This window comes from Suricata suricatta, chromosome 3, assembly GCF_006229205.1.
Source record: "Suricata suricatta isolate VVHF042 chromosome 3, meerkat_22Aug2017_6uvM2_HiC, whole genome shotgun sequence".
Taxonomy (NCBI): Eukaryota; Metazoa; Chordata; class Mammalia; order Carnivora; family Herpestidae; genus Suricata; species Suricata suricatta.
Genome location: NC_043702.1, coordinates 160,612,336 through 160,638,968, shown reverse-complemented (window position 1 = coordinate 160,638,968; position 26,633 = coordinate 160,612,336). Strand labels below are relative to the sequence as shown.

The 26,633-nt window shown below is 34.5% G+C and overlaps 1 protein-coding gene across 1 annotated transcript in view; it reads left to right on the top strand.

Annotated features, from left to right (window-relative positions):
• Positions 1-26,633, top strand: part of USH2A (usherin) — a 697,677-nt gene that overhangs the window by 90,357 nt on the left and 580,687 nt on the right. The window contains exons 9-10 of the mRNA XM_029933401.1: positions 11,706-11,901; positions 15,571-15,701. Of these exons, the coding sequence (XP_029789261.1) occupies positions 11,706-11,901; positions 15,571-15,701 (327 nt within the window). The remainder of the gene's footprint in view (positions 1-11,705; positions 11,902-15,570; positions 15,702-26,633) is intronic.

The following is a 26,633-nucleotide window of genomic DNA, read 5'->3' as shown; positions in this document are numbered from 1 at the left end:
ATACTGTATACATATCTATATGTATATATATGTATACCTATGTATATATCTATGTGTATACTTTTATATGTAATATTCATATATTTTATATATATATGTAAATTGAGTGCCTACTATGTGTGAGGGCTTCTAGGCACTGCGAATATTGTAATGAACAAAACAAAGCACACATTGCTATCCTCACAAATTTTCACATTCTAATTTACACTAATTGTTATTCTGGGGGGTGACTTTAGAAAATTACTGTTATTTTTTTTAGGTCTCCACTGTTTTATTTATTTATTTTTTAAAATATAACACAATTTATTTTTTTAACATATGCAATAATTTTCCATCATTTACAATACAGTAGTTACAATGACACTCCAAACAGAAAAGCAAAGTAAAAAATCAAAACACCAACTTCTATTTCATGTAATTAGACTTATACAGAAATTAGAAGGTTAAGTAACAACTAGTTAATCACCTAATTTCACAGCTATCTGAAGTGGCAGTCATTATATAGCAGCTTATCTATGATACATTCAAGATAAATGATACAATTTATTACTTGCCAGAAGATTCTTATTCTTCAGTTTTCTCATCTGTTAAATGGAGATAATAGCAACTCTTACTTCAAGGTTATTAGAAAGTCAGCTAATAAATATGAAGCAGTTAGGACTGATGCCATAACATATTGGCTATCTATTCTTACTGCATGAAAAGCATTGTCTAGATAAAGACATTTGTGGGCATTTTTCTGTTGAGAGTGGAAAAGGAAACAGTTTTCTTTCACTTTGTTTTCTCTTTTCTTTTCTTTTTTTTTGTTCATGTTGTTTTTGCTAGAACCAGGAATGAAGGAAGTGAATTCATTAATAGAAATGAACTCATGTTGCATCATCCATTCATTGGTTTATTCACTCATTCATGCATTCCTTCCCTTACTCTATAAACATTTATTGAGCAATTACAGTAGTTCAGGCATTATGCAGTAATTGATTAGGTAAGAAGAAGCTTAGAGTCTAGTAAGGACAACAGATAAGTAAATGGACTATTAAAATAGATCATGATAATTGCAGTGATTTAAAAAGTATAGACAACAAGCTATTTCCTCTATTAATGCTGAATAAAATAAGGCAGCACTTAAGAGTTGTCCTTTGTGCCCCTAAATTTTAACCTGTGTGTATATCCCAGAATTAAGGAAAAATAAAAGATTATTTCATTGTTTGCCATTACTGGGGAATTAACTACTTCTTACAGATTTTCCAGATGTGACTTTATTTTTAATTAAAAATTTTTTTAACTTTTTTATTTAAATAGCCACTGTCCCCAACATGGGACTTGAATTCATGGTCTGGAGATCAAGAGTTGCAAGCTCTTCTGAGTGTGCCAGCCAGGTGCCCCTCTAGATGTGACTTCATTCATATGCAGAATTTAAGAAACAAAGCAGGTGAACAAAGGAGAAGAGAAGGAAAAATAAGATAAAAACAGAGAGGGAGGCAAACCACAAGGGACTCTTAAAAACAGAGAACAAACTGAGGGTTGTTGGAGGCAGGTGGGTGGGGGGATGGGCTAAATGGGTGATGGGCATTAAGGAGGGCACTTGTTGAGATGAATACTAGGTGTTATACGGAAGTGATAAATTACTAAAGTCTACTCCTGAAACCATTATTGCACTATATGTTAGTTAACTAACTAGGATTTAAATTAAAACAACAAATAAAATTTAAAAACAGTAAAAATAAAAATTGCAATGTCAAAAAAGTAACCACAGTTGAGTTTTGCATATTGAAAAGAGGAACATTTAAGAAATTATTTAATCTACTTTTTGAAATAATTCAATAATAGGTTGTTCTCTGTTTTCTGAATCTGTGATGTTAAAGATAAGTTGTTTTTTTTGATGACTCGGTCATTTTACTGAAATTGAGTTTTCGAAGGGCATTGAGTTTGTTGGTCTTTTGAGCTTTTCTATGAGTAACTGTAGGAAGATCAACCCCACCCCCATCCTTCCTAGGGACTTTATGTATCTTTGGCTAAGAAGATTTTTTCTTCTTCCTTCAAAGATACATAATGGTCATTAAAGATTGTTGCATAAGTGACTGAATAAATGAAGTGCTGCTAAAGCTTCACTTCTTTAAATTTCCCTGTATGCAGTTCATATTTTTCTGAAATTTGAAAGTATTCAAAATTAATGGATCAAAATTCAGACTCCTGGGAGTGAGTTGGTAAAATGCTTTTGGACCTGTAGATTATCTTTGAAATATGTCTCTGCTAGTCTGTAATGGTAACAAGAGAACAGTGTTCCATTTTAATGATCCCAAAGAGAGAAATATCATTGTGTATTGTTAGAATGTAATATAATAAAATAGATTTTCCTTATTGTCTTCCACATTCACTGATTGTTCTATGACTATCCTACCTGGATATGTCAAACTGTTTGATTCCAACTTCATAGAGTTGATTAGTAGCCCTTAAGAAGCTATCAAAATGAAAGCATTTGAATGAATCAATGATAACAAAAAGTCCTCAGCCCTGATAAAGCCATTGTCTAATTTTATAACTCAAGCATCCAGGGACATACCAGGGGGAATCCAGTTGTTATAGAAGAAACACATCATTGAAAGTGACAAATGATTAACTGGAGATTGGAAAAACATTAAGTAGAAAATATTGGTTCAGACACTGCATAAAATGTACATAAATGTTTCTAAATTTTAAATAAAACTTAAAACATCATTGATAAAAAAAGGGAAGAAAATTTTGTTTTTTCAAAAATTTACCTATAATTCTCATAATTTACTCAAAAGTTACTTATATTTCAAAAAAAAAGTTACTTATATTTCTTTTATTTTGCCATGGTTCTCAGGATTATCTGGAAGGAGTTGTAAAGAAGCACAATTATGAAACCAAACATTTACATTCTATGAAATTTTATAATCAAAAGATAGACTACAAAGTATTCTTGTCTTTTACCTGTCTTGTAAACCACACAAAATGAAAGTAACACAGCATCATTCTTAACTGCCAGAACGTCAGTTTGTCATTTAGTTCTGTATCTTTTAAATCAAATTTTGCAACAGAAATTTTGACTGTCATCTCTGAAAATTCTTATTAATCTCGTTGTTTGGAAACCTATATATCTTTAAAAAATTCATACTCTGTTTGCTGGTAATTCATAAACTCAGCCTACATTGACTTGAAATTATAATCATCTTCTCTGTAGTATCTTACTGATCTGTGTATAATTTAAAACTAGAACATTTTAATTTTCTTAGCTTTTCTTAGTGAAGTGTTACATGCAAATTATGTATAATTTTCTTGTAAGTATCCAAGAAGTTGCATTTTATTTGCCCTCAATTTTTAATACATTAGTAATAAATGCATCCTGTGGAAAAATAAACTTATAAAAAGTAAAAGCTATCTATAACTCTACCATCCATAGATAACCTCACCAAATGCTCTTAGTTTATATCCTTTCAGATCTTTTATTATTATTATTGTAAATCTGTATTATCCATCTCTATCTTCTTAAACTTGGAGCTCTATATCCATGTCTGTACAGATGAATCTACCTCCATCTAGAAAATAGCATTATATACTCTCTGTGTTATCCTTAACATCATTTTTAAATTCAAACTATATTGTGAATACTTTTCTACATTTATATTCATAATTTTGTAAGTTTCACATTTTTATTTATATTAAATACTGTATTGTGCAGAAGTCCAAGTACATAGAAAAATATCTTATATGGACCCAACAAAAAATGAATGATAGACTCTTATTTCATACCAATTTGGACCAGGTGATGTCTGTAACTTTAAGACTTTATTTTCTCAAAATATTCTATGTTCTCTAGAGACCAAAAGTCTACAAAACCTTTACTTGCTATGAATTTCCATGTCTTGCAAGTATCAATGACCATTCAAAACTTAAAAGTGAAAGCACAGTAAAATAATTACTTATTATATTTCTTTGACAATATATGACATTTTCAAACCATTCTCTTTTGGACATTGTTTCCTTTTCTTCACAATTAAAAAAATATTTACCAATAGTTTTAAAAATACACTTTTCTGAATTCCCACTGGAATTGTTGGGTTCCATGGAATGTCCTGGCAGATTTGGATGAACTGCCTTCCTAGGACTAGGGTCTACTTCTACAAATTCTTGTTCCCCTGGTACTGTAGTATATTAAAAAATAATTCAGCTTGAGAGTTGAAAATGATATCTATGCTTGTTTTCTTTAAGTAGAGACAAGATGTTACTAATATTTCTGTAGGTTTTTTACTGTCCACAAAGGGGAGGTGAGCCATTTTTAACAACAGCTACTTGGTAGTACTCAAGCCACTCCATTAGGTCAGTGGCAAATTTCTCTTCAATTTTAAATATTATAAAAGCCAGGACTGTGTCTTTGAAGCATTATCATAGTATTTAGTGTAGTCTTCTTTATAAGCCTTTTGGTAAGGGCTTCTTTAGGTTAATGGTAAAGATAAATTCTTAAATGAGACTTAGTTTTTAGATCACAATTGAAAAACAGAAATGTGGTCTTCATAAAAATATCAAAGGAATGCTTTTGCTGGATTCACTCCACAAACTCATGTAGGCAACGGCCCAAACACAAACAGCCGGCAGTTGCTTTGTAGAAGACAAACTGCAACTATAATCAGGATGACAGGACCATGGATTCTGTATCATCACTTCCACCACCTGTATTCAAGAAAGCATAACTTGAATAATAAAAACACCAACATCGGGTGAGCAAAGTTGTCAGTAAGAAGTCTTTCAAATGAAGTAAAAGACAAAAAATGGGCTTCTGGCATTATCTTGAAGGAGAAATTTTGCATTTGGCCAAAGATTTGCAACTCTATCCGAGTTTTTTTTTTTTTTTAAACATTGGAGACAGATTAATTGCATGGCTAATTGACCGGAGGAAGAGAACTTAATGAGCTCATTTCTCTCCTCCAAAGCCAGGAATTCAGAAAGTGAGTTTTCATCTATTCTTCTATTTATCCAGTTAGAACATGTCTCCCCTATAGTTAAGCCTACTAGAAGAAGTAATAGTTATACCCTAATGATATCTGATGGCTCCTAGGAAGTAAGTGGAATCAGGCCTCCTCTGCAGTTACAGCTACAGATGATAAAATTAACCAGAAGTAAATTTTGATCATTAATTGATCATTGCTCCATTCTTTAGAATACATCCTCTAAATCACACCATGCACTAGTACATTATGATCACAGAATCCCCTCTTAATGGTTATAGTTAATATATTGCACAGGGACAATCTTCTATACTGCTGGTGTCACCTGAACTTCAGTAAACACCTCTGTTGGATTTTTAGCCTCCTCCTTCTTTTCCTTCTTCCTCCTCCATTTTTTAATTTCCAGATTTTGAATATGTAATATGTGCCAGGTTTTGTGTTGGGCATTACTTAAATATTACCACTTATCTTCAAATTATCTTGAGACAAAAATAAAGCTACTGAGTTGAGTTGTCTTCATTTTAGAGATGAAGAAACTGAGATTCACAGAGGTAAAGAAGATTTCCTTTCCAATGATATTTTTCATATTAACCTCTTTAATTAATAATTATTATTAAGACTAATAATAAAGTAGTATACTGTGTTTACAAAAAGCTTACTATGTGACAGACTCTTTGCTGAGCAAATCAACAAACAGAAATCAGATCTGAGGTACTTATATGATCCAAAGCCTAAAGGATTCAATGAAATAATCCATGTTAAATGCTTAAAAGTGGATGCAGCATACAGAATGTTTGCATTTCATCTTACCTTTTACTGTTAGTGGCAGCAGCAGTAGTTGAACTAAAATGTCTGATTTCAAGCATATGCCTAAGATCCAACATTGAATTCTATATAATTTGATCTGCAAATGATTATTGCTGGTGGAAGAAAACTTAAGAATTCAATTCACAGCTTAGCAATTGTCTATTAAGCTTCTATGCAGATGACACGGGGAGTGCAAAAGTCAATAACTTGTAATTCCTGGAAGACACATGTAAGAAAACCAAACATTTCAGTTCAAAGCAGTAGGAGTGTGCTCAGGGCAGTGAGTGCTGTGGCAGAAGAGAAAAGGATCAGGCATCTCAGTGCCAAGGGTGAGAAAAGGTTTTGGTGAGAAGGAATCTTCATTACTCCCAAAAGAATATAATATAGGTTTTCAAAAAATTGACCAAAATGTGAGAGTGAATTCTTTACCAAGTATTGGAACACAGCATTACCTGATGGGAAAATGGTGATGTTTCCATTCTCATTTTCCTCTCTCTCTCTTTTATTTTCCTTTTCCTTGGCTAAATATCAAAACTGTGTGTTTTCAGGCTAAAAATTTCAGAATACCATAAAACAGCAACCCATTAGACAATTAACTTTTATATATACTTTTCTTTCCAACTTTATTAAGGGAGGAAATTGTTCAGCTATAAACTAGTGGAGGAGAAAAATACTGGCAAAAAATGCTTTTGACTAGTTTGTCCCAGTAATGATTATGAAATGTGTCAAACTTCTAACATATTAAATGTTTATTGCAGAAAATAGCAAAAGGAAATGACCTTTCTTGTCTAAAATATCAAAACAGTTTTTAGGGGTGCCGGGGTGGCTCAGTTGGTTAAGAGTCCAGCTTCAGCTCAGGTCATGATCTCACAGTCCGTGGGTTTGAGCCCCGCGTCGGGCTCTGTGCTGACAGCTAGCTCAGAGTCTGGAGCCGGCTTCCGACTCTGTGTCTCCCTCTCTCTCTGACCCTCCCCTGTTCATGCTGTATCTCTTTCTCTCAAATAAATAAAAATAGTTAAAAATTAAAAAAACAGTTTTTAATAATCTTAATAAAAAATAAAAATGGCAAAAGTCATTGTTATAAATAGATAGGGAAGCTTTCTGAGACATTATATGGCTTGACTCTCCTAATTCATAATTTAAATATGTAACTCGAGGGCGCCTGGTGGCTCAGGTGGTTAAGCACCCAGCTTCGGCTCAGGTCATGATCTCACTTTCATAGGTTTGAGCCCCGCGTCAGGCTCTGTGCTGACAGCTCAGAGCCAGGAGCCCATCTCAATTTCTGTATTTCCCTCTTTCTCTGATCTTCCCCTGTTCACACTGTCTCTATCTCTCTCAAAAAATAAACAAAACATTAAATATGTAACTCTGAGGATAACTGGGAACTTTCAGAACTCACATTAAGTATTTTATAGCAGAAAATGGCAGGAGGGTAGGGGTGGTAAAGAAAAATAACTCAGAAATTCTGTTATGTACGTATATATTATTTTAAATCTTGAATCAACTGTACTTTATATGCAATATAACTTGACAAACAATAGTCGATTTTAGTGTGTGTACAAAATATGAATTTTCTGATCACTCAGATATTAAAGTTAACTTGATAAGGTGAAACATACTGATTCCCCATTAAAATATTAAGGTTTTGTTTATTTTAATGTCTTTATTAAAACATAGAACAAACTAATTGATGAGTATAAATGTAAAATCTTAAATAATTTTTAACCATGATTTACCATTAATGATGAGTATATTCTAAGAATGCAAGCATAGATTCTAATGAAATTATTAAGATTAATAACAATTTATCAAGACACTAGGTCAAATAATTAGGACATTTAACAAAACTGACAATATATTTCTCATTTTTTAATATAAAAAGATCTTGTTAATTTTAGAATAGATATTTGTTCTTTTAAATGATAATTTACCTGATACAGTCAACATCATTAGAAAGATTGTAACATTAAAGACATTTCTATTAAATTCAGAAATAATGCAAATATGTCTATAATCATGACTGCCAGGTATATTACCTGTTATACTGAAAATTATGGCCATGAAACTGGAAGTAGAAGAAAAAATGAAACATAAGTATATATAGAAAATTATGAACTAAATACTATCTGACTGGCAAAAGAAAAATGTATGTAATATATCATAAAATATTTAAAATCAACAGAAAAATATATGCAAAATACAAATGAACAGTTTCCTCAGAAAAAGATTATATCTGACCAAGAACCAGATGAAAAATACTTAGCTTTACTGGTAACCAAAGACATATATTCTAAAACAGTAGTTAATATTTTTCTTTAAAAAATGAATAATCACAGTTTAAGTTAAACAGAACATAAAATGGATGTTCTCACATATTTCTGGTGGGACTATAAATTTAATTATCCTAGAAGGAATTTGGCCATATTTAACAAAACCTTTAAAAATATTTACTCTTTGCATAGTTCCAATATGCATAAATTTAAGTTTCCATAGTTTAGTTAGATAACACATTCTTCCAATGGTATGGTTAAAATATTAGTTATCGTGGTATGTTAACTGTGAGTAATTATATGGAAGACAGATTTAGCTTCTGGTTCTTCAGTCTACAAATTACTGTGAAAAGAATGAATACACATCATGTTCAGTGACCAATCCGGTCTCTTCTTTCAGTCTGTTGGTGATTGGTCAGTACACATTCAGTTCATTCATAAAGAAGCTTGTAGTGGTGCTGCTTCCTAGTCTGTCAGTGATGAACTCATGTGACATCTCAGAAGCAAATATTCAAAAAGAAGAATCAAGCATATCTTTCTTCGCAGAAGACATAGCTGACCAGTGCCGCCATTTGAAAGACTTTGTATATGCAGCTCCAGCCACTCAACGAAGGCTAATGTCAACATGAGCACAGTGGTTATGAGAAATAGGGTGAAGATGACCCTGGAAGGGCAAAGATTAAAATAATGGAAACAGAGGAGCACCCAGATGGCTCAGTTGATTAAGTATCTCACTCTTGATTTGGGCTCAGCTCATGATTTCACAGTTTGTGGGTTTGAGTCCCACATCAGGCTCCGTGCTGACAGCGTGGAGCCTGCTTGGGATTCTCTGTCTCCTTCTGTCTCTGCCCCTTCCCACTTTCTCTCTCTCTCTCTCTCTCTCTCTCTCTCTCTCTCTCAAAAATAAACATTAAAAAATGGTGGAAACAGATCCATTTACAAAGCAATGTGACAACTCACCAAGGCATAGAAAAGATGCTTGCTCAGGATGGAAAATTATAGAATAAGAAAGCAAGCACTATTCAAGCTACTCAATTTTTTTTACAGGAAATATAACAATTTATCGAAGTTTCAAATGTTAACTAACAGTCCGCTAAATGTTAGTTTATTATATTTTAGATCCTTTCCTGTTTATAACTGATAAAACGTTTTTAAAGTTTTACCTTCACTTATTCCTTCTTTGATGGTCTTCCTTATGTATATCTGAGTTTCTGACCTATAGTATTTCCCTCCTCTATAAGGAAATTTTAACATTTCTTGGGAGGGAGCTCTAATGGCAACAAATTTCATGTTTTGTTTGTCTGAGAAAGTAATTATTTCTCCTTCACTTTTGAAGGATAATTTTGCAGGGTACAGAATTCTAGGTTTTTTTCTTTTTGCTTTTTCTCTTGACACTTAAGCATTTTACTCTCCTCTCCTCTCACTTGCATGGTTTTTAAGGAGAAGTTAGATGTAATTCTTTTGTTCTTCTACAGGTTAGGTGTTTTTAAAACTGGCTTCTTTCAGGATATTTCCTTTATCTTTGATTTTTTGTAGTTTAAAACCTATGGGTACAGATACAGATTTTGCTGTTTTGTTTACTTTCTTTTAATGTTTATTCATTTTTTTTAGAGACAGAGCATTAAGAGAGGATAGGCAGAGAGAGTGGGAGACACAGGATCTGAAGCAGGCTTTATTCTCTGAGCTGTCAGCACAGAGCCCAACATGGGGCTTGAACCCACAAACTATGAGATCATGACCTGAGCCGAGGTCAGATGCTCAACTGACTGAGCCACCCAGGCACTCCTGCTTTGTTCTTTATTTTTAGTATTTATCCTTCTTGGGGTTCTCTAAGCTTCCTGGATCTATGGTTTGTTGTTTTACATTAAATTGAAGAAATTCTCAGCCATTATTGTGTCAGATATTTCTTCTATTCCTTTCTCTCTTCTTCTGGTGTTTTTATTATGTGTAGGTTATATCATTGATAGTTGTCCCACTGTCCTTGGCTTGTCTGTTTTGATTTTTGAGAATTCTATTGTTTTCATTTTTGAGGATTCTATTGTTACATCATCTACCTCAGAAATTCTTTCCTCTGCTGAGTCCAATCATTTTATGAGCTCATTAAAGAGATTCTTCATTTATGTTTGATCTCTAGCTTTTCCTTTTAGTTCTTTCTTAGGATTTCTATCTCTCTGCTTACATTGTCCCTCTTTTCTTGCATGCTGTTGTCTTCATCCATTAGAGCTCATGGCATTTTAATCACAGATATTTTAAATTCCTAGTCTGATAATTCCAACATCCCTGACATAACTGATGCTTGCTCTTTCTTTTCAAATTGTGTGTGTGTCATGTTTTATTTATTATTATTATTTTTTGTTTGTTTTTTATAGTTTTTTTCTTCATAGATAGGTAATGTGCCTGATAAAAGGAACCATTGTACACAGGCATTTAGGATTGTGGGGGAAGTACTCTAGAGTCCTATGATTAGTCTTTTAGTAAACATGTGCTTCTGGACTGTGAACTTCACATGCGCTTCTCTGTCTCTCTCACCTCTAGATGGGACTGGATTCTGAAGTGGGCTGAGGTTGTGTATTTCCCTTCTCGAATACTAGCTTGGCTTGGCTCAGCAGGTCAGGCTATGGTTAACTAATGTCTCCTGAGGGTAAACACTGTTAAAAACAAGAGTCAGGGGCACCTGGATTGCTAACTTGGTTAAATGTCCAACTTTTGCTCAGGTCATGATCTCATTTATGGTTCAGGAGGTTGAGCCCCCCATTGGGCTCTCTGCTGTTGGCATGGAGCCTACCTCAGATCCTCTGTCTCTGTCTCTCTCTGTCCCTCTTATGCTTTCTCTCTCTCTCTCTCTCTCTCTCTCTCTCTCTCTCAAATAAATAAATAAATAAATAAATAAATAAATTTTAAAAAGAAGAGTAAGCACTGATTGATTTATTTCAAAATGATTCCCTTTCCCTCTTTCTGCCAGAAGCACTAGGAAATTTTTTTCCCGATATTTACTGTGAGAACTTGGTCAAGCTCCTGGAAGTAAATCTCACAAAATGGCTAGGAACCCCCTTTATAACCAGGTCCCCTTGGACACTTCAGCCCGCAGACTTATTGCTACTGAATCTCCAACAGTTGTTAAGTACAGTCAAGTCTTTTTTTCCCCCTGAAATTGGTTTCAGTGGAGCCGTCTGCTGGTGAGTCTCTGCTTTTGTCACTGAGTCACCGAGACTCCCTGTGTCTGTCAGTCTGTTTTTCCAATCTTGGAGACAGCTGTTTGTCCCATTTTTCCCCATAGAGATCTAAGAAGAGTTGGTGATTTTTCAGTCTGCTAAGCTTTGTACTTGTAGGATGGAGTGATGAGTCTGAGCTCTTTACTTGTGGAACCTAAAACTGGGAGCCAAGTTTTAATGTTTTGACAAAAAAAAATGAAGATATGGAACAATCATAAACTTTTCCCACTGGTTATTCAGATCATATTGCATAGTTTCAGCTTGTATGGGTACTTATGATTTTATACTACCTATAATATGCTAGTTTCTGATTTATAAAACATTTTTTCAAAAGCAATAGTTTCTTGCTTTTAACTCTTTGATGTTAGTTTTACATCCAATGAAAGTGATCCATAAATCTAAGGAAAATCACTTTTTTAATATTTCTTTATTCTGTTACTTTATCATTTCAGTGTGATCTCTGCCTGCCTCTTTATAATGACAAGCCTTTCCGCCAAGGTGATCAAGTTCATGCTTTCAACTGCAGACCTTGTCAGTGCAACAACCATTCTAGAAGCTGCCACTACAACATTTCCCTGGACCCGTTTCCATCTGAGCACCACAGAGGAGGTGGAGGGGTCTGTGATGATTGTGAGCATAACACCACAGGTAACCGACGGATCGTAGATAACAAATAACAGAGGCTGATTTGGCCTTTGAGGTCCATGTGCTTCTTTATGCAGTGCAGTCATTTTAAATTATGTTATTGCTATCTTAAGAAAGCCTAGATATGGTTTCACCCATATGTGGTATTAAGAAACCAAACAATGAGCAAACGGAGAGAGAGAGAGAGAGAGAGAGAGAGAGAGAGAGAGAGAGAAAAACAACCAAGAAGCAGACTCTTTAACAAACTGATGGTTCCCAAAGGGAAGGTGGGTGGGAGAATGGGTGAAATAGGTCATGGGGATTAAGGAGGGCACGTGTTGTGATGAGCATCGGGTGACAGATGGAAGTGTTGAATCACTGTATTGTACACCTGAAACTAATATTACACTGTATGTTAACTAACTGGAATTTAAGTAAAAACTTAAAAAAATTATATGGTTATATTTGAAAACTAGAGGTTGTTTCATTTTCCAAATAATCAGGTAGTTTTCAGAAATAGCATTCAAATCTTAGACTATATCTTTTCAGGAAAGTTTTATTTTTTGAAGTAGATGCCATGTTATTAAATCATGAGTATAGTTTAGAAAACTCAGAAATTCTTAGTTTGAGTATATATGCCCTTAAAATAAGTATCTTTGTGTAACCTTAATCTTTCATTATGTCTGGATCTGCTTGTAGTGCTATTTATATTCGTTCAGATTTGGCCTGGATGCTGGTAATCTGGGAATACTCTTAAACATGCTAATGGAACAAAGATAACTATCAAAATCTTGTTCTAAAATGAGATAGTAGGACACCTGGGTGACTCAGTCAGTTAAGCATCCAACTAACTCTTGATTTCAGCTCAGGTCATGATCTCAGAGTCATGAGACTGAGCCTCATGTCTGTGATGTGAGCTCAGAGTCTGGTAAGAATTCTCTCTTGCCCTCTCTTTCTACCCCTCTTCGCTGCTCACACTCTCTCTTTCTCAAAAGAAAATAAAAAAATAAACTTAAAAAACATAGCATTTTGAGTCTTCATTGAAAATTTCTATTTTCTGATGGGCTCGTAAATAAAAACAGAAATAGGGAACATCTCAATTTGTAAAATATAATGGGCCAAGTCTGATGGGTTTGAAAGTGTGCCACTGTGAAGCATGAATGAATTCATTGGATAATTATTGATGACTTGAAATGTCACCAGAACGTGACTAGGTGCTAGGAATATAACGATGAACAAGATAATTTTTCTGTCTTTGTGTGGATTATTATATAGTAGGAAATGCACTCTATTTTTTAACATTTATTTCTGAGAGAAAGAGAGAGAGAGAGAGAGAGAAGAGAAGAGAAGAGAAAGAGATTGTGGGGAGGGGCAGAGAGAGAGGTAGACACAGAATCCTAAGCAGGCTCCAGGCTCTGAGCTGTCAGCACAGAGCCCGGTGCAGTGCTTGAGCCCATGGGCTGTAAGATCATGACCTGACCCAAAGTCAGATGCTTAACTGACTGAGCCACCCAGGCGCCCCGGAGAGGCACACTATTGGAGGAATAATTACAAAGTTGTCTGATAAGTGCTAAGATAGGATAAGTGTAGTAGGAGTTAACCAGGTGAAGGAGTGAGGAGAATTAGGGGGTGGTGACAAAGATTTCTAGTAAGAGAAACAGAGGTGCGGTGGTCTAGAGGAGAGAGAAATTTGGCACCCTAAAAGAACTAATGTCAGGGCAAATGGAAGATAGTAAGAAAAGATGCTAAGACAGAAGGCAGGGGCCAGATCTGGAGGACTTTATAAATTGTGATAAGGAGTTTGGCTTCTATCCTCAAATTAATAGATACTACTTGAAGGTATTTTATAGGAAAGAGACATAAAAAGTTTTGTGTTTAAAGTGGAGAAGGATTGGAGAGACCCAAAAGTGGTTTGGGATAGTGTGGTAGTCCAGATAGTGTGGTATATTTAAAGTCCTGTGGATAGAGAAGTGGAACCAAGAGATATTTGGAATGAAAAGTGACAGACTTTTCTGAGCAAAGTGTAGGGTGTAGACAAAGAAAAGAGAGAGTCAAGATGAAATCCTAACTTTCCAGTTGAGCAGCAAGGTCAATATTGGTGCCAACCACTGAGATAGCAAACACAAGAGGATCAGGGTTTAGGGAGAAGATGGCAAGTTTTGTTTTGGAAATATTCACAGTGCTTCCCAAGAGACATAAGAGAAACTCTTGCAGGCAATTGGAAACACAGTTTTGAAGCTCTTAAGAAAAGCTTTTTGTGATGCCTCAGAATATACACTTTAGTGGTACCTTATGTTTATCACAATTGGTAAATGCATATTTATTCCTATAATTATTTAATTAGAGTTTATCTTACCCACTAGACTAAGAAAGCTCTGTGAAAAGGGTACATTGTGTGTTTGGTTTGCTACTGTATTCCTCAGCACTTAGCTCAGAGTTTGAAACATGGTAATCACTCAATAAATATTTATTGAATGATAAAGAAATTTCTAGATTAAAGATAGAAATTTGTGAGTCATCAGCATATGCAAATAGAAATATTCTAGAAATATAAGTCCATTTAATTTTTAATTAGTCCACGGCCAATATCCATCAGGATGTATTTTTTTATTTGATTGTTACTTCTATAGTCTTTGGATATTGAGCCAATTTCAGCAATATTTGAACAGAGTGCATAATGTTTAAGGGGGAATTGATTGTCTTGAGTTTTATTTCAACTCCTTTCACTGATCTTATGTACTATTCACATTTAGTTTAGAAGCTGCCTGCACTGTAAGATTTTTCTTATATAAAATGGCAAGAGAAAATTTCTAAACAATAAATTTTAAACTATACGAGTTACCACATATTTTTAATATGTTGGTTTATTCTAGTATTTGATATAAAATTTATTTGTATATCTAAACATAATACATTTCCTTTTTTAGTTTAAAAAAATTTTAATGTTTATTTTTAAGAGAGAGCATGAGCAGGGGAGGGGCAGAGAGAGAGGGAGACACAGAATCAGAAGCAGGCTCCAGGCTCTGAGTTGTCAGCACAGAGCCCTACGCCGGCCTTTACTTCACAAACTGCGAGATCATGATCTGAGCTGAAATTAGATGCTTAACTGACTGAGCCACCCAGGTGCACCTAAACATAATACATTTCAATTTTAGTATTTGAAATAAAAAAATAATGGCAATAAGCAGAAGAAACATTCACTTTTAATAATGTTAACTATAGAATAATAAATTATATTTAGAACAGTGTCCTGGCTTTTAAATAAGATTTAGTCCTTGAAAAATATTTCTAATACTACACACATATTTGCTTCCAACTGTCTGGCCATTATCTACCACACATAGAAACATTTCTCATATTCGATTTAGATTAAGTGCGTAGTCGTAGAAATAAAAGTTTTAAGTTTGGAAGCAAAGTCTTTCAAAATGTATGGGCCCCAACAAAGCAGAGCTTTTTAGAAGTGTGGCATTACATGACAGATGGGAGTTTAATGAAGTAAAGCACAGTTTGTAACAGGTTCATTGTTTCATATGCTCTGGATCACTAAATTGGCAGGTAGAGATGAAAGGTGCATTAAAATGGACGTCCCGAAAATTATAGAATTCCCTCAAAGGAATACAGTCTTTAATTTTGAATTATGCCGCTGATTTTAATGAATTGGAAGTCATAATGCATAACCTTTCCCTGACGCAGGAAGGAACTGTGAGCTGTGTAAGGATTACTTTTTCCGCCACGTTGGTGCAGATACTTCCGCCATGGATGTTTGCAAACCCTGTGGTTGTGATAAAGTGGGCACTAGAAACAGTGACCTCCTTTGTGAGAAGGTGAGTTCTGAGTGTTTAAGGTAAAGAATTGCTCGTTTCCAGAAACTAATTTGGGAGATGTTCTACCAGTGCAAATGGAGGTCTGTATTTCTCAGGAGGTCCTCTGTGTGTGTTTGCTTTTCTTAGAGATGGCTGCTTTTAGTGCTCTGGCAACTTTTAACAGAAAGTATAAGGCTACTTATGTGGTCCTTTGCATACATGAAAGGCTCATTTTAGTTTTAATTTTAAGAGTTTCGAAAATTTTGAGGGGTGGCGATTCCAAGTAAACTAGGAAGTGATTGAATATATGTCTTGGCATTATGGGCAAGTTAATGGGAATACAATATATTAATTAAACAATAGTTTTTTTCCCCAAATTCCATGGAAGACGGTATAACAAAGGTCACACATATCTCCAAATGAAAACTGTGATAGGCCCGCTTCTAAATTTCTTATTCCAACCTTCTTTTTTGATGATACAATGAATTTTTAAGATTTTATCCATTTTTCTTACCAACATCACAAGTACTGATGTTAGAGCTCCACGAACATGGGTTCTAGCTGACCTGGGCCTACTACATATCCTACCTAAAGTTAGAAAAAGCAGCTCCATATTTAAATGTGGTATCTTCAGCTAGAGGTTTTTACCTGTTGTAATAATACTAATACATAATAATATATAAAGGACAAATTTACTTTAAAGAGTCAATTAAATGTATTAATTTTTTAATAATTACACAGGGCTGCCTGGGTGGCTCAGTAGGTTAAGTGACCATCTCTTGATTTCAGCTCAGGTCATGATCTCACAGTTTGTGGGTTCGAGCCCTGCATCAGCTTCTCTGCTGTCAGTGCAGAAGCTGCTTCAGATCCTCTGTTCCCTGCCCCCCCTTCTCCCCTGCACACACACTCTCAAAAATAAATAATAATCATTCAAATAGATGTTTAAATAATTACATATTACCTTGGAAATAATCAGGATTGCATTGGAAAGGAATGTAAGCCCACAGTCTAGTTAAAGAAAAAAAAAAACATTAAAGCTACAGCATGAAGATACTAAGTTCAAGGCAAAATATATTGGTCATAAAACTTTCAGCATACATTATAAACTGCTTTAACAAATAAAAGCCAAATATAAATTAGGCCAAAATGATGACTTGAAGAACTTCAGAGTGACTATAGTGTGTTAATAAAGCAACATTATATGTTTTATTGGAAAGTAGAAGAGTACAAAAATAATTAACAAAGACAATTTCTACTACTTTTTTATTTTTTGTTATTAAGGAACTATTTTCTGAGACAGTCATATTATATTTTTACACATTTTGATCAGTAAACTCTGTGTCTTTACACAGCTCCTCCTTACCATTCTGCCATGAATTTTTAGCATGTATATTGTTTGCTTGACAGTCACATCTCAGATCAAAGATCGACATATCTTTTAGTATCTCTTCAGTGACCACAGAATTAATAGAACATTTTGAAATCACTTTTTTATGTTACCCCATATTATTTTTAATAAAGCTTTCATGAAATTAATTTACTTCCTTGTCATTTTTCTGTCCAACATAAACGGGACAGGCTCAGTAATATAATGAGCACCCAATAAGTATATGTTTAATAAATGTTGAGTAAATGAAGACAGATTTTGTCTGAGTACTTATCTCACAGTCAGATGGTTATTTAGAATGGTTATTACAATATGAGCATCATATAAAATTTTCACTTAAGTAATATTTTCTCCCTGAAGATCCAAGATCATGTGATTTTGTATACAGTACTGAAAAATTGTGAACTAAAGTTCTACTTCCTAAAGTTTCATTTACATGTCTGTTGCTATGAAAAATTTCATTTCAGTTGTAATAATATACATATGCTAGACATAAAAAATGGTAAAACTTATACCATGCAATAATTAATCAAAAGAAAGCAAGACTGACTTTATTAATATCAAGTAATGTGGTATAGAAATAAAATTTCCAGAGAGAGACTATGGAATGAGAAAAGGATCAATTAAGCAAAAAGACATAGAAATTCTAAATGTGTATGTACTAAGCAGTAGAGCTGCAATATATGAGAAGGAAAACTGAGAGCTGAGAAATATATATATATATATATATATATATATATATATATATATATATATATATATATATATATTTCTATCAAAGAAACTTCAACCCCTCTCTCTCAATAATTGATAGGATAAAAGAAAATTATCAAGAATATACAACTTGTCTTCAGCAAACAAGATCTGACATATAATGAACAGTCCACTCAACAACAGCAGAAAACGTATATAATGCACATATACCTAGATATGTTGGGACATAAAGTGAGCTTTAATAAATTTAAAAGAACTGAAACCATATAGAGTATATTCTTCAACCACAATGGAAGCAGAGTAGAAATCAAGAACAGGTAAACAAACAAACAAAAAATCTCCAAACACTTGGAAACCAGACAACACAGTTCTAAATTATTCATGGGTCAAAGAGGAAGTCTCAAAGGAAATTTAAAAAGATGTTCTGATCATCTCTCAATACAAAAAGTTTTAATCTCTTAAGGTAATTCTTCACTGTCTTCAAGCAGCAGTAGTTACTGATTATGTTAATATGGTTTTTTAATCTTCTTCTTTTATATATATATACATATATATATCATTTTAGTTTGAAAAAATTATGAATGCACAGGAAATTGGAATGATAGTACACAGGAGTCTCATATGCTCTTTGTCCAGTTTCCCCTAATGGTTATATTTTACATAATTATGATACATTACCCAAATTTGACATTTGCACAGTGTGTTCACATGGTTTTAGGCCATTTTGCACATGCGTACACTTGTATAATCACAATCAAGATGCAGAACTGTTCCATTGTGACAAAGATCCTCCCTGTGACAGACATTTAGACTCACACAATTACCTTTCCCTCACCATCTCTAACCTCTGGTAAGCACTTACCCATTCTCCATCCCTATAATTTTGTTATTTTGATAATATTGCATAAGTGTAATCATACAGAATATGACTTTTGGAGACTGGCTATTTTATTCATTCAGAATAACACATTTGGTATCTACTTAACTTATGTGTGTCAGTGGTTCTTTTCCTTGTATTTCAGAGTAGTATTCTGTGGTATGGATGGTTTGTTTAACTATTCACCCACTGCGAGACTTTTAGCTATTTCCTGTTTTTGATTACTATAAATAAAGCTGTTAATAAAATATATATGCAGGTTTTTATAGACATAAATTTTCATTTCTCTTGATTGAGCTCCCAGGAATGGAATTGCTAGTTTGTATAAGTGTCTATTTTGTTTTTTAAAACTCTTAGGGGTGCTAGGATGGCTCAGTTGGTTATGTGTCCATCTCTTGATTTCTGCTCTTCTCATGATCAACCAGTTCATGAGATCCAGCCCCACATCAGGCTCTAAACTAACAGCATGGAGCCTGCTTGGGATTCCTTCTACCCCCTCAAAATAAATATATAAACATTTAAAAAATAAAACTTTCAACTATTTTTCAGGTGGCTTTACCATTTTATATTTCCATCAACAATATGTGATCCAATTTCCCCTTATTCTTACCAGTATTTCCAGTTGTCACTTTTTAGTTATTCTAATAGTAGCACTGTGATGTCTAATTGTAGTCTCAATTTGCATGTCACTAATGGCAAATGTTGAAGACCTTTTCATGGAATTATTTGCCTTCTGCATATCCTGGTCAGTGATATATCTCTTCATGTCTTTGGCCATTTTTTGATTACATGATATTTTTGTTTTATGTTTGTCATTTTCTAAATATTGAGTTCATTATATATTCTAGATATATATTTACCACACATCAAACCCATATTAAAATATTTAATATACAAAATGAAAAAATTATAAGAAGAGAGAAATATTAAAACAAAGAATGGAAAAGAACTATGACCCAAAGAAATAAATATAAGTCAAAACAGATTTTCAAAGAAGCCAGTGCTCCTTATGGTCTTAAAGCATGCTTTCCTTAAAAGATGTTTGATGATTGCATTTTATTCAACATCCTTTGGTTTGTGATAATATATATATGCCAAAATGACAATCACTTTGATTTATACCGGGTATAAAGCTCAATCCATAGACAAAGAGTAGAAGAGAAAATAGCTATAAAATGGACGATGAGGGGAGGAGTTAAGATGTTGGAGCAGCATGGAGACCCTGAGCTTGTCTTGTCCTGAAAATGCAGCTCGCTCAGCACCAAACCATTTTGAACACCTAAGAAATTGATTATGGGGATTAACACAAAAATCCTCATAAATTGAGCCACACTCAGCAGTACATGGTGCAGAGAGGTGAATTAGGGGAGAGAAAAGCTGTGGGGGGGGGGAGCTCTTTTTGTAGAGAGAGGACAGAGACAGAGAAAGAGAAAGGCACATTGGGATCATGCCAAAAAAAAAAAAAAAAAGCCCTCTCCTGAATGTACCTGGAGAGAAAGAGAGAGTGTGAAAACACTCACAGGGGAATGAACACGAAATCTGTTTCCTAAAACCGTTGACAGGAAGAAAGGAGAGATTTTAATACCACCAGGATTCTATACACAATAGAGTGCAGGGTCTGAAGGTTCAGAGCTCAGTGCCTGATGGTGCTCTGGTGAGGAAGCCGGGCAAATCCCTGGGGGCAGGTTGTGGAGTCTGAGGGGTCCACGTGGCACACAGGAAGAAGCAGTTACTTTACTTTGAGTGCTTTTGTTAAAGGCCATATGGCTTCCCTACAGGCAGAGGTCCCACCAGACCCTGAAGAGCAGTCACATTTGCTGGTATTGGGACAAAGGTACTAGAACTGGCTGTGTGTTGTGATTTGCCATTATCTCTGAAACTGCCACTGTGCGCTTACATGAACATTTTCTAGGTCAGGCTCGTACTGGCCATTGCTCAGTGAGACCCTCCCCCAGAGAGCTGGCATGGGTTTAAGCCACAAGGGTTCTCTGAACCATGAGATTTTAAAACACAATCTGACCTGAGAAAAAAACACCAGAGGGAGGTGCCACCTAGCCAGTGGATGATTTGGACACAGACAGGGTAGGCGTGGGGAATGGACAGAAGCCTGAGACAAAGGAGGGGTGTTTAATCATGGGTAGGTGAGAGTGTGAAGTCTGTGCCAGAGACTAGAGAGCTGGGTGAAGCAATTTCCACCTCCCTGACACGCACGCACGCCACACTGATTCACTCCAGTAAGATGAGCAGTGCCATCTAGTGGAGAACAAGCTGTTATACCAAACCCCATGCAACTGTGCCCTCCAAGCACATACCCTAGAAGACCAGCACAAGCCACTCCACCTGCTTAGTGTATGGACTATAGAGTGCTTAACAGTTTCAGTTCTAGCGGAAACTGGATGTAGTTCATTCAGGCTTCATTCTGTTTGCTGGTTCATTTATTTGTCCATTTTCTTTGCTTCTGTTTTTGCTTAAATTGTTTGTTTTCATTTTTCTTTCTTTTCTTCCTCTTGATTACTGAGAAAAATTTATTTTTCCTTCTTTTCATTTGTTATTTAAAAACTTTTATTCTATTTCATTTTCATTTCATTTTATTCTATTTTATTATATATATTTTTAACTTTAAAAAATTTTTATCATTATTTTTGGTTTTTTTTCCCTTTTCCCCCCTCTATTTTATCATGCTTCTTTCAACAAGCAGACCAAAGCACACGTAGGACCTAGCTTCCTTTACATGATTTTTTGTTCCATTTTTAATGATTTAATTTTAATTTTATTACTTTTTTTCTTTCTCCAAATTGACAAAATGAAATTAACCTCAAAAGAAAGATAGGAAGAAATGATAGCAAGGGGCTAAATCAACACAGATATAAGCAAGATGTCTGAACTAGATTTTAGAACCGCGGTAATAAGATTACTAGCTGGGGTTGAAAAAAGCATAGACTCTCTTTCTATGGAGATAAAAGAATACCTAGTCAGGCCAAAATTACCAATGGTATAACTGAGATGCAATCTCAAATGGATTCCAGAATGGTAAGGATGGACAAATCAGAGCAGCAAATCAGTGATATAGAAGATAAAATTATAAAGAATAATGAAGCAGAAAAATAGAGGGAAACAAAGACAAAAGATCACAAGATAAGACTTAGAGAACTCAGTGACTTATTTAAAAGGACTAATATTTGAATCATATGAGTCTCAGAAGGTGGAGGAAAAGCCACAGAATGTTTATGTGAGCAAATTATAGCAGAAAGCATTTCTAATCTGGGGAAAGTTACAGACATCAAAATCCAAGAAGGACAGACTCCGAGTTAAATTGAACAAAAAACAACCATCATCACGGTGTATCATAGTCAAATTCACAAAATACACAGACAAAGAAATAATCATGAAAGCAGCATGGGAAAAAGTCCTTATCCTATCAGGAGAGACTAAGCAGGTTTGCAGTGACCTATCCACAGAAAGTTGGCAGGCCAGAAAGGAATGGCAGGATATATTCAATGTGCTGAATTGGAAAAAAAAATGCAGCCAAGAATTCTTTATCCAGCAAGGCTGTCATTCAAAATAGAAGGAAAGATAATTTTTCAGACAAAACCTAAAGGAGTTTATGACCACTAAACCAGCCATGCAAGAAATTTTAAGGAGGACTCTTTGGAGATAAGATGAAACAAAACAAAACAAAAAAAAAACAAAAACCCAAAAAAACAAAGACTAGAATGGATCAGAGCACATCACCAGAAACACCAGCTCTACAGGTAACACGATGGCACTAAATCCATATTTTTCAGTACTCACTCTGAATGTCAATGGACTAAATGCTCCAATGAAAAGACAAAGAATATTAGAATGGATAAGAAAACAATACCCATCTATATGTTGCTTACAAGAAATTCATTTTAGACCTAAATACACCTGCGGATTAAAGCTAAGGGGATAGAGAACCATCCATCATGCTAATGGTTGTCAGAAGAAAGCCAGAGTAGCCACACTTATGTCAGACACACTAGATTTTAAAATAAAGACTATAACAAGAGATGAAGAAGGGCATGGTATCATAATTAAGGGATCTATTCATCAAGAAGTTCTAACAATTGTAAAACTGTATCCAACAATACATTAAAAGAATTATTCACCATGATCAACTCGGATTTATTCCTGGGATTGTAGGGCTGGTTTCACTATCTGCAAATCAATCAGTGTGATACGTCATATTCATAAAAGAAAGGATAAGAACCACATGATCCTCTCAGTAGATGCAGAAAAAGCATTTGACAAAATACAGCATCCTCTGTTGATAAAATCCCTCAAGAAAGTAGGGGTAGAAGGATCATACATTGGGATCAGAAGGGCTATATATGAAAGACCCACCGCTTATACCATCCTCAATGGAGAAAAACAAAGAGCTTTCCCCAAAGGTCAGGAATATGATGAGGATGTCCAGCTTCACCACTGCTATTCAACATAGTTTTGAAAGTCCTAGCCACAGCAGTCAGACAACACAAGGAAATAAAAGGCAGAAGGAAGTCAAACTTAGACTCTTCACAGAATACATACTACTCTATGTGGAAAACCCGTAAGAGTCCACCAAAAAACTCCTTGAACTGATCCATGAATTCAGCAAAGTTGCAGGATATAAAAATCAATGTATAAAAATTGGTTGCATTTCTATACACCAATAATGAAGCAGCAGAAAGAGAAATCAAGGAATTGATCTCATTTATAGTTACAACATACACCAAAATCCATAAAATACCTAGGAATAAACCTAACCAAAGAGGTAAGAAAACTATACAATGAAAACTATAGAAAGCTGATGAAAGAAATTGACAGGGACACAAAAAAATGGAAAAACATTCCATGCTTATGGATCAGAAGAACAAATATTGCTAAAATATTGATATTACCCAAAGCAATCTACATATTCAATGCAATTGCTATCAAAATAACACCAGCATTTTTCACAGAGCTGGAACAATCCTAAAATTTGTATGGAATCAGAAAAAAACCCCATATAGTCAAAGGGATCCTAATAATGAAAACAAAAGCTGAAGGCATCACAATTCTGGACCTCAAGCTGTATTACAAAGCTGAATCATTAAGACAGTATGGTACTGGCACAAAAACAGCCACATAAATCAATGCAACAGAATACAGAACCCAGAAATGGACCCACAAATGTATGATCAACTAATCTTTGACAAAGTAGGAATGAATATCCAACAGAAAAATGTCTCCTCATCAAATGGTATTGGGAAAACTGAACAGCGACATGCAGAAGAATGAACCTGGATCATCTTCTTATACCATATACAAAAAATAAACTCAAAATGGGTGAAAGACCTAAGTATAAGCCAGGAAGCCATCAAAATCCTAGAGGAGAAAACAGGCAACAACTTCTTCGACATTGACTGCAGCAACTTCTACTTGTCATGTCTCTGAAGGCAGTGAAACAGAAGCAAAAATGAACTATTGTGACCTCATCAAGATAAAAATCTTCTGCACAGAGAAGGAACCAATCAGAAAAACTAAGAGGCAACTGATAGACTGGAAAAATATATTTGAAAATGACATATCTGATAAAGGATTGATATGTAAATTCTATAGAGAACTTATCAAACTGAACACCCAAAAAACACATAATCCAGTGATGAAATGGGAAAAAGACATGAATAAACACTTTTCCAAAGAAGACATCTAAATGGCCAACAGACACATGAAAGAATCCATAACATCAGTATCATGAGAAAAATACAAATTAAAACCACAATAAGATACCACCTCACACCAGTCAGAACGGCTAAAATTAGTAATGCAGGCAACAACAGATGTTGGCAAGGATGCAGAGGAAGACAAACCCTTTTGCACTGCTTTTGGAAATGCAAACCGGTACAGCCAGTCTGGAAAACAGTATAGTGGTTCCTCCAAAAATTAAAAATGGAACTATCATATGACCAAGTAATTGCACTACTAGATGTTTATCCAAATGATACAGGAGTGCTATTTCAAAGGGGCACATGCACCCCAATGTTTATAGCAGCACTATCAACAATAGCCAAAATGTCAATCGATTGATAAATGGATAAAGAAGATGTGGTATATATATACAATGGAATCTTACTAAGCGATAATAAAGAATGAAATCCTGCCTTTTACAATGACATGGATCGAATTAAAGTGTACTATGCTAAATGAAATAAGTCAGAGAAAGACAAATATGATATGATTTCATTTATATGTGGAATTTAAGAAACAAAACAGATGAACTTAAGGGATGGGAAGCAAAAATAATATAAAAACAAAGAGGGAGACAATCCATAAGACTCTTAAATACAGAGAACAAACGGAGGTTTGTTGGCAGGGTGTTGGGTGGGGGGTGGGCTAAATGGGTGATGGGCATTAAGGAGGACACTTGTTGGGATGAGCCCTGGGTGTTATATGGAAGTGATGAATCATTAAATTCTATTCCTGAAATCATTTTTACACTATATGTTCACTAACTTGGATTTACATTTTTAAAAATTTTTAAAAAGATTAATACTATAAAATTGAATTTCTCAGGATGAATGATACATATAAATTTGAAGGTGATGAATTAAAATGGAGAAGTAAGAAATAAAAAGTAAGAAAAACGTTAATGTACATTATTGTCTTTATCTTTCAAGTAAAAAGTTAATAGATATTATTAGATATATTATTTAGAGTTCCAAAAAATAACTGGTAGATAGCAAAAAAATAATAATATAACCCAAACTTCAGTTAAAACCTGGATGCTATTCTCCTAAGATCAGAAACAAGACAAGAAAATCCCTTGTTAACACTTAAAAAAATTTTTTTTACATTTATTAATTTTTGAGAAACAGAGAGAGAGAGCGTGAACAGGGGAGGGGCAGAGAGAGAAAGAGACACAGAATCTGAAGCAGGCTCCAGGCTCTGAGCTGCAATGTGTGGAGCTCAAACCCATGAGCCGTGAGATCATGACCTGAGCAGAAGTTGGACACTTAACCGACTGAGCCACGCAGGCACCCCCACTGTTAGTTATCACTTCTCTTCAGCCTTGTACTGCGAGGTGTAACCAGGAAAATAAGGCAAGATAATAAAATAAAAATCACCCAGATCCAAAAGGAAGAATTAAAACTACTTCTATTGGTATATGACATGATTTTCTAGGGAAAGTAATCCAAAGAATCTATTCAAAAGCTATCAGAACTAATAAACATCAAAGCTTAGCAGTATTGCAGGATACGGGATGAATATACAAACAACAGTGCTATGTATATGCACTTGCAATGAACAGTTTTGAAATTAAGAACACAACTGCATTTAAACAGCACCAAAAGAATAGTATACTCAGAAATATATTTAATAAAACAAGTCCAAAGCTTAAATTCTGAAAGCTACAAAATATCATTGAAAGAAGTTAAAGATCCAAATAAATGGAAAGACATCCCATGTTCATATATTAGAAATTTAATATTGCTAATGATCGACAGATTCAACATAACCCTCTTAAAGCCCAACTGGCTTTTTTTTTAGACATTTATAAAATCATTTTAAAATTCATATAGAAATTCAAGGCACCTAAAAATGGACAAAATAATCTTGAACAAGAATAAAGTTGGAAGACTCACACTTTCCAGGTGCAAAATTTACTATAATGTTGTAGTAAGACAGTATGATGTGGTTCATGGAGGTGGTACATAGATTGATTGATTAATTGGTCACTGCAATACAATTAAGAGTCTAGATGGAAACCAATTTGACAATAAAGTATTAAAAAAAAGAGTCTAGAAACAAACCCTCACTTTTACGTTCAGCTGATTTTTTTTTTTGTAGCTAAAGCAAGGCTTTTTTTTTTTTTAGAAGTTCAGGCAAGGCCTTTATTTATTTATTTTTATGTTTAAGTATTTTTTAAAAATAGTTTATTGTCAAATTGGTTTCCATACAACACCCAGTGCTCTTCCCCACAAGTGCCTTCCTC